The sequence below is a fragment of the Phodopus roborovskii genome, unplaced genomic scaffold (genome assembly GCF_943737965.1).
Source record: "Phodopus roborovskii unplaced genomic scaffold, PHOROB, whole genome shotgun sequence".
Lineage (NCBI taxonomy): Eukaryota > Metazoa > Chordata > Mammalia > Rodentia > Cricetidae > Phodopus > Phodopus roborovskii.
This window is the reverse complement of record NW_026126651.1, coordinates 3722423-3731906: the sequence shown is the minus strand read 5'-3', so window position 1 is coordinate 3731906 and position 9484 is coordinate 3722423. Positions and strand designations below refer to the sequence as shown.

The window sequence follows — 9484 nt, the reverse complement described above, 5'->3', positions numbered from 1 at the left end:
AAAAGGCCTCGATTCTCACTAGTCTGATTCCTTTATCATCCAACCCAAATATATAAAAGGATATATTTATATTTACTGTGGTCTAAACACTTCAGTGTGTACTCAAGAAATGCTTCAAACTAACATCCTGCTATTTTTACTTTCCGAGTAGTGACTTGTACAAAGCAGGGACAAAACTTTGTGATCAACATAGCTTTAATTCACTTTAAGGTTGGTAAACAGGGTAAGGAAGGCACATCAAGGACTTTCACTATAGTCCAGTCAACTCTGAAACTAACATTTGGTGCTACCACATTTCCTGGTTAAACAAAAATTTCCACTATGAAAACTAAGAACTAAGTAAACCAATCGGATAAAAAAAAAAAAAAAAAAAAAAAAGCCTTGAAAAAAATCTAAAGCTTTTTCCTTTAAAAAGTGCATCTACTTTTAGTATTCATACAAATTAGCCTTATACAAAACAAGCTTAAAATTCCACGGCTTGAAGAGTTCTTCCAAGGGTAGGGATGTGGTGCTTGCCGAACATGGGCAAGATTTCGGGTCCACCAACAGATGGGAAGTAACACTATTTCCGGTATCTAGAAAACTCAGGGTTTTAAAAACTATCTGTACTTGTATTGAGACACTTAAATCCGGCACCTAAATCTTGAGTTCTGGGCCCATGTAGTACAGGACGTCGTTGAGAACACTGACATTTTGTAAACACTGTGCACAGAGATCAGAGGCTTGGGTGAGATGTCTGCTGATCCCTACATCGCTCCCTGAGACTGGTCTGTCCACATGCTCTGCCTGGGACTTGAGACTCCCTTCCCCGGATGTCCCCACACTCAGAGTCAAGCAGCACCGGGCAGGGCCAGCAACAGGTCCGTCCAGATGCTGATCCCGGGAACCTCGAAATCTCCATCCAGGGCTTTGCTGGCGCGCAGAGTCTCTAGCACCTCTTCCTGCATGGGTGGTGGGGCCTGGCACAAGCTCTGCAGCCGCAGGCACAACTCCTCCCAGGTCATGTCCTCAGGCTGCACGGGGACCCAAGAGCCCTTTCGCAGGTCATAGTGCAGCTGCACGGCCCAGCTTGCCAGCAGGCCCAGGTAGGCGCGCGACAGCGCCGGGTGGCAGCTGGCCAAGGAGGCCAGGCGCACGGCGGGCAGCTGGCGACAGAAAGCGGCCAAGACCTCGGGGCTGTCTAGAAGCCACCGCAGCAGCTCCGCTGTCTCTTCCGCCGCCGCCGGCTCGTCGGCGCCGCCGCCGGCAAGGCCCAGGTCTGCGGCGCGCAGCAGCGCCTCGGCCGCCACGCTCAGCACGTGCTCCCGGGGCCCGCGCGTCCACAGCGCCTCCAGCAGCTCCCGTCGGGCCGTGGGCTCGGCGCCGGGCAGCTCGCGGAGGCGCGCGCGCAGCAGCTCCGCGTGCGTGCGCAGCAGCGCGGCCCGGGGCGCGTGGCCGCCGAGGCGGAGCAGCAGGTGCAGCGCGCTCCCGCGGCGCGCCAGCAGCACCAAGCGCGGCTGCGGCGCGTCGTCCCGGGCGTCGGCCGCGGGGCCCGGGAACAGCAGGCTCGGCAGCGCGCGGGCGGCGGCGGGCGCGAGCGCGCGGTTCCTCAGCAGGCGCAGGGCGAGGCGCGCGTCCCCGCACTCGAGCGCCGCGAAGCTGCGCAGCCCCGGCGGCCCGGCCCGCGCCTGCAGCCGCCTCTCCAGCGCCTCCCGCGCGCGGCCCCGCGCCGCGAAGCGTCGGTACACGTGCAGCAGGTAGCGCGCCCACTGCAGCGCCCGGCGCACCGTCGTGGCATCCCAGGAGCGCACCTCCGCCCCACGCGACACGGCCAGCACTTGGGAGAAGCGTTGCATGTGTTGCACCAGCGGCTCCATGGCGGCCGCTTCCGCCTTGCTCTTCCGCCCGCCTCCCCACCCAGGAAGGGGCTAGCCGATTGGACGTGCGCGCGAGGGTCCGCCCTGGCGTGCCCGCCCATTGGACGGCGCCCGTGCCAGTCTCGCAATAGGGTTTCCGGGCCCCTTGGCGCTGGAAACAAACTGGAAGGAAGTTGCGGGCTTCCACACCGGGGCGAGGGCAGAGCGCGTTCATAGGCTTGGGCTTTTTTTGTTTTGTTTTGTTTTGTTTTTTAACCTGCCCCTTTGCTTTGAACATGCTCTTGGTGGACGTTTTGAACGTTTGCCTGAAGGGGGGCTGACGTTCATCGCAGTGCGAGTGTGTGTGCTGCGTGCGAGCTCAAAGCTCTCCAACAGCCCCTTTGCCAGGTACTTGTGGAACCAGGACCCTCACAGGCTGGGGAAGCATGCTACCACAGAGCCATATCCCCGGAAATTTTTTTTTTTTTTTTATTCTGGGTAGTCCTCCCACCAAATTAAGTAGGGCAACCATTCAATCTGCAATACATACATCTGCCTCAACTAACCTAGTCAATGACATTATTGCCCGGAGACCTCGTGGCCAAGCACCCAATGCAATGTTTGTGCTCATTAACCTGTTTATTTATGCCAGAGTCTGGGCTAACTTCTGGGCTTTGTTATCAAAGCATATATTTAAGCTAGTTTTGTTCACCAATAGCCCAGACTATATTGTTTGGCCTTGTGATTTTATTTTGATATAACTGTATGATATAGGTCTTATTACAACCAATGGAGCAGCCCACCTTTTACAGGTATGCAGAGGTCACTGGCTCATTCACTTATTGAAGTGCTTTAGTCACGTGGCGTGATAGCGTGTGGAGTATAGGACTAGAACAAGCAAGTTTAGTTAAATGCTGTCCTGTCCCACTGGATATGATAACATTCCACTTAAGAGAGACATTTAACTAACCTATGTGGCAGGCAAAAATGAGTCACTAGATCTTGGGCATTATTAAACCCACTTCAACGGAATGTCCAAAGGACTCTGTGTATAGGCCCCAAGGCCAGTGGGATCATTATCATGTCTTAGACGACTGGAATGAAAACCAGACCTAACCCAGGATGAGGAAGAAGTCAAACCAGGATCCGTTCCAGGTGGTTGGTACAGTGCAGAGAAACCTCACCAGCTCCGAGCCTTTCTTCTCAAACCTGAATCTATGTTAAATCGCACTGTCGGTGAGTATTTATTTCACAGTAGCCATTTTTATCAAGTACATATGCATGCCTATGACGATTTCCCATTGGAAGAAAGCCCTGTTTGGGGGCTAAAGCCAGTGTTTCATTTAACTCAGCAAAATTCAACTAGAGGTTGAAAGATGATAAAATACCTTAATTTCAAGGAACCTGTGCACTGGGAGGGGGGCGGGGAGCAGAAATTAGGAGGACCCCAAACATTCTTTAGTGTAAATCAGATTTTGTATGTTCTTAAAATATTAATCATGGTGTTTTTAAAGATGAGTTGGAAATGGATAGAGTTCTGGAAGGCTTTATAGACTGCTGTTTGATTCAGATTTGTTTGCACTGTCAGGGAACAATGGGAAAAAACAAGAGGAGAAAGTGCAGAAGTTAACATGTGAGTGTAAGCTGTGTATACTGTGTGGTGGGAACGCCGGGAACATTCTTCTACCTGCTGGTAACGCGCTGCAAGTTCCCAACACGCAGTAAATTAGAACAGCAAAGGGACGTGTTAGGATATGTTTATTAAAACGTTTCATTCAAACCACAGGAGTTGAGCAATGTAAGCAACAAACAAACAGAAAAGACATTTCCCCACAGAATGTACCTCGGAGGGCTGTGGAAGTCATGTGTGCGTGTGTGCGTGCGTGCGTGTGTGTGTGTGTGTGTGTGTATGTGTGTGCGTGCGTGCGTGTGTGTGTGTGTGTGTGTGTGTAACATATCACTGTGGATTTTTATCGCTTACTTTCAGTATGTATTCTGTGGAGTTTTCAGTAAGAGATGCCCCTCATAGGCTCTGGTATTTGGATCCTTCATCCCTAGTTGGCATCACCGTTTGAGAAAGCATAGGGGCTAGAGAGATGGCTCAGAGGTTAAGAGAAAGTGTAAGAGGTGAGGCCTTGCTGGAGGATGTGTTTAGTGAGGTTGGGCATTGAAACCCTAAAGCCTCACCTACTTCCAGCTTCCTTTCTTCTGCTTGGTGTGTGCAGGGGAGCCTGCCAGCTCTCAGCTCCCTGCTCCTGCTGCTATGCTTGCCGCCAGTTGCCTTGCCTCTTGCCCTCAGGAACCCGGAAACCGTAAGCTTAAATAAACCCGTCTAAAAGCTGCCTTGGTCATGATGTTTTATCACAGCGAAAGGAAGTAACTAATGCCAATTTTCCATTACTGCCATTGTGCTTTGGGATGCTGATGCCCGCTCAGCACCACAGGCAGGACCAGAAAATGTTAACTGATCACAGTAAGGAACCCCTCTCTTAATGTACTGATTAGTCTAGGAATTCATCCTTAAGCCTCTCTCTATGTAACATTCTCTTTTAACTAAAATAAATTCTGAAGCAGCCAGAAGAAGTAACAGCTTACAGGAAATCAGAAAGAAAAAAAAAAACAAACAAAAAACAAACAAACAAAAAAAAAAGTTTCTTATTCTAAAGCCAGCAGTGACGAGCTGAACCCTAGGCATGCTTGTGAGGCAGTTTCGTTTTCATGAAGAAAAATTGAAGGAACACAGCCCATAATCTGAATCTGCTTACAAGTGTGGGACCCTGTATACTTCCAATTGCACTTGACAGTTTTAAGTTTATTTTATTTAAATGTACCTAGCTAATACAAGCCCTGGCTTACAGTGTGTGGCTCGTAAACTTTGGCTTAGCGAAACCCTCCATAAACTTTGGCTGCTTTGGGTTTTGCTAATATGGACGTCTGTAGTGTATGGGCCTTGGCGTGGTATGCTTCCCGTTCTACTCTTCACAAATACTGAACAGTAGCCATGGGCCTTGTCATGAGCAGTAGTACCGACTTCATTAAAGAAAGACGCAGCTGGCTCCTGTAGTGCTTGCCCTCTAGGAGGCTGCTCAGACACTACTGTTCAACAGAATATTTCGATTTGGAAATTTGAGGTGATATTATTCCTTACTGCGTATAATTTCGGAGATTGTTTTAAGGTATGCAATAAGCAACAAACGGCCTAGCCGAGAAACCAATGAAAGAAATCTATCTGATGTCTACTTCTGTCACCCTGCCTAGTGCTGTCCACATATCCTGCCTTACCCACAGGTTTGCTCTGCATGGTTCTAGCTACCCAAAGTCAACCAGAGTCTGAAATCTGTATGTGGAAAATTCTGGAAGTAGACAGCTTATTTTCAACGAGAGCCATGTTTAAGAGTGTGATAAAATCCTCCCCCCATCCTGCTTTGTCCCACTGAGGACAGGAAGCACCCTTCTGACTAGTATGTTCACGGGCCCCATCACTCGAGTCACTTAGGGCTGCCTTGGTTGGAATGTGGGATATCCTCCACGTGCTCATGTGTTTGAATATTTTGTCACCAGCAGAGGGTGTTTTGGCAGGAGGTTAAGTGATCTTTAAGTGGCCCAGCCTTCCTAGAGGAAGTCACAGGGTGGGCCTTGAGGCTTTGTAGACTATCTCATGTTCTTGCCTGCTCCGTGTCCCTGACTGCTGACAGCATGACCAGCTACCTGAGACTTCTTCTGCCATGCCTTTCCCCATCATGACAATTAGGACACCACCAGCACGGAAATGTGTGCCAAGAAGTGTTTGCTTGGATTTAAAATTCATTCACATGTGACAGTAACATTCAACCTCATAGTGCTTTGAAGGGATGAGAAAGAGCTTTAATCTGAGTAGAATCACATTCTATTAATTCTGAATGCCATTACAAAAACAACACTGCTGCTGTTATCATTTCTGGTTAATCGTGACTCTCAAAAATATGAAGTTAATTCTTTTTTTTCGGGTGGTGTGGGATAAGAGCTAGTTTATATTCTGCTGCCATTCTGAGTGACCACCCACGACCCAGGAACACAGATTTCAGTTACCCCCAAATTCCATGTTCCAACATGGGAGCAGTTTCGTGAAGTTTTTAAAAATAGTTTTACAAGGAAAAAAAGAAAGAAAGAAAGTCATAAATACAGGCAAGTTTAAAATGCACTGGTGGGTACATCAGAGAGGCAGGTACAGCAAGATGAGGGAGACTTTCCTATAGGCCCAAGATGCTCCCTGAGCTTTTGGATTGGCAGAAGCTAGTGCTCTGCTAACTTAATGGATTCCAAAAGGCAGGCACAGAACTGGTAGAACTGTGAACTAAATCTCCCGAAAAGAAGCTGTGTCTAAGGAGATTGACTGACTAGAATTTCAGTACTGTGGAGAGATCAGAATGTTGTAGGGTTGGTCCATAAGCTAATTACCTTTCCTTGGTCTCGATTAGCCCTCTGGGACAACTATTCCTTGCCTACCTCTGTGAACCCTTTTTAAGAGGTCTCATCAGGAAATGTGATGAATCTTCTCAAACATGAAAGTCAGTAGTTTTAAGAATTGCACTTGTAGGGTCCAGGAAGATGGCCCCAATGATGTTCCTTGTGTCAGCATGAGGACATGAGTTTGACTCCTTAGCACCTGTATAAAAAAACTGGACATGGCCATGCATGCTTCCTCCAAAGCAGACATTGGTGTGGAGGGAACAGGTGACCTTAGGAGTTTATTGACCCACCAGCCTAGCAAAAACTGTGACCTTTTAATTCAGTAAGAAATCCCGTCTCAAGGCAGTTAACAGGGAGGTTGAGGAAGACATCTACTTCCTCAGACCTCCACATGTGTACACATGGGTCTATGCCTCAAGACATTTACATTCATGCATCAAACAAGCTTGCACACACACACACAATGTGCATATAGAAACAAGCTTATTTTCTTTCAAAAATACAGTTTTGTGTTGGGGATTTTTATATAAAATTAGCATTTAAAACCTTTATTCTACCTTCTTATCCTTGTTTGATATGGAGCCAGCCAAGATGCCTACCATCGGGACTATGTCATTTGGAGGCTAGTGGATGGAACTGGAGACTGTTAAGCTAGATAAGCCAAATTCAGAAAGATGATAGGGTTTGGTGAGAATTGTCTTCCTTTGTGTCAACTGTTGGAACACTTGTTCCCAGTAGGTGGCGCTGTTTGAAGTTATGGGACCTTCAGGAGGTGACCCTTGCTGGAAGAATTGCATCAGAGCTGGGGAGGGTTTGTAATCTTGCTCAACACCCTGCTGCTTTCTGTGTGCTGTTGAAAATGTGGCCAAACAGCTTCCTTCTCCTGCAACTATGCTTTGCCTTCCCTGCTATGATAGACTCTGTCCCTCTGAAACCGTAAGCCAGGATAAACCAACCCTTTCCTCCTTAAGTTGCATTGGTCATGGTATTGTCATGGCATTGGTCATGGTAATAACAGGTAGTAAGGAGACCAGTGTGTGTGCGTGTGTGCGTGTGTGTGTGTGTGTGTGTGTGTGTGTGTGTAAGGTGTGGGTGGTGAATATAAAAGAAGTAAAAATGGTAAAAATGATAGACTCATGATAATATCTTAATGAACCCATTGTTTTATAACCAGTTGAAATAATTTTTATTTTAACTGTTATATTCCGAAGAGTTTTATTTTTTAACCTAGTGTTTTATATATGCCTCTCAAACGTTGTTTACTTTTGGTGTCTCCTGCCTGGATGTGGAAAGGTTGGAATCACTGCTCTAGCGTAAGCCAGAAGCCACACTACATTGTGATGGAAAGCGCACTGTGTTTCAAACTGTCTGACTTAGTTTTATAAATAAAAAGGGAGAAAATTATCCACTTTCTTTCCTTCTTACCCATTCAGTTTCTTCTTCTTTTCCTCCTGTTCTGAGCAGAGGGTAGACCATCCTCATGGGCATTGTCCGTCAATGCCCTGCCCTCTGAACTAACTGGTAAGAGGACTTAGCGAAAAAGCAGGAGGACCGAGGGTGGACTCTGCCTACTCAGCCCCGCGCATCTCATCCCTGCTGATGTTCTGCAGGCTGCCCCTCTTACACTTCTCTGGACTTCCTGCATATGCTGACATGCCTTGTTGACTGTTGTTACCTTGCCCAGAATCTTATAAGTATTATGTTTATTTATCGTCAAAAATCTCATGGACCTGCCCTTATTTTCTGATAGGACCTCAACAGATACAGTTGCCCCAATTCTCAATCATTTTATTAAGTCGTAAGAGTCATGACATTTTCCATCATCACTAATATAGTGTTGAGTACTTTAATGTATTTTCAAATACCTGCCATTGACATATGTACTGTCAATCTATGACAGAAATCATCATTGTAGAGAGTGTATGTCAGGCAATGTGAAGTCATTCCATGATATAATTAACTAGATGTGAACAAGGCATTCCTTAATAGTGTGGGCTTGGTGGGACCTGGACCCAGATGGTGAAGTCCTTAGAATACCTTATGCAGGTTTTTTTTGTTGTTTGTTTTGTTTTTAATAATCAGTCGGCTTTCAACTCTTATCGTTAATTTTGGAACACAGCACTAGAACATAGGTCACATCTGGAATAAAACAATGTAGAGAATTGATTGCATTTGCTGAGTCTTGGTGAGCAAAGAAAAGTGGAATAAGAAACTTGGAAAAGTCTTGAGAGGCTCAGATTTCAAAAATACTTTAAGATTTATTGTTCTCTCTGTGTGTGTCTGCATGCATGGCTTTGTGCGGGAAAAGTCTATAGAGAGTATTGCGGTAAATAAGGATCAGGATAAACAAATAGGCCGAATAGATGTTTATTCAGGGAGAAATAACTTACAACCTAGACAGATGAACACCAGGAAATTCAACCCGATCCTCTCCTGTCCGAGTCACGCCAGCAAGAGAGAGCGCCTTCCTGGCCCCCTCCGACCTCCTTCCTCAGGTCACCTCCGCCCATCGCTCCACCCCCCAATGGGCGTGGTCAGTGCTACAGAAGGACTACCTCACTACAAGAGAGGCCTCAGATTATATGATTGCTCAGATCTGAATTCTGTCAAGATTGATCAGGAATTGCTCTGACCCACTGGCTCATCTATCCAGCTCCTGATGAACCTTGAATTAGATATCTGTAGAGAGGTATGCTGTGCTCTTTCATTGAAATGACTGAAAGTCCCTTAAAATGCACACAGTGTTGACTTGAATGACACTAATGACAGAGGAAAGAAAAGCTTACATAGACAAGGGCTCACTGAAACCCCATGAACTTGTCATCACTTCCTACCTAGTCATTCCTCACAATTTTTGTGATCCTCTGGGTTTACATATTAGATGGTAGCATGTGAAATTGGTGAATAATTTCAGAAGACAGTTTAGACTAGCAATCAATGTCAACTCAATGCATATTTTGTCAGTATCTTAGGACTATATTACTAATGGTGCATCTGCGTCCTGGTTTGGTTTCCATTGCTGTGATAAAACTTATTCTTACCAAAAATAACTCAAGGAGGAAATAGTTTAGTCCATCACCAAGGGAAGCCAGGCAGGAGGCTCACAGCAGGAAGCTAGAGGCAGGAACTGAGGCAGAACCATAGAAGAACATGGTCTATTGGCTTGTTCTCCATTTTATTTACCTAACTTTTCTAAACAA

General features: G+C 46.6%; 1 protein-coding gene across 1 annotated transcript; it reads right to left on the bottom strand.

The window, feature by feature from the left end:
• Positions 1-392: 392 nt before the first annotated feature.
• Positions 393-1975, bottom strand: Fancf (FA complementation group F). Its single transcript, XM_051174261.1, has one exon. The coding sequence runs from the start codon at positions 1854-1856 to the stop codon at positions 831-833; it is 1026 nt and encodes a 341-aa protein (XP_051030218.1). The 5' UTR covers positions 1857-1975; the 3' UTR covers positions 393-830.
• Positions 1976-9484: the final 7509 nt, after the last annotated feature.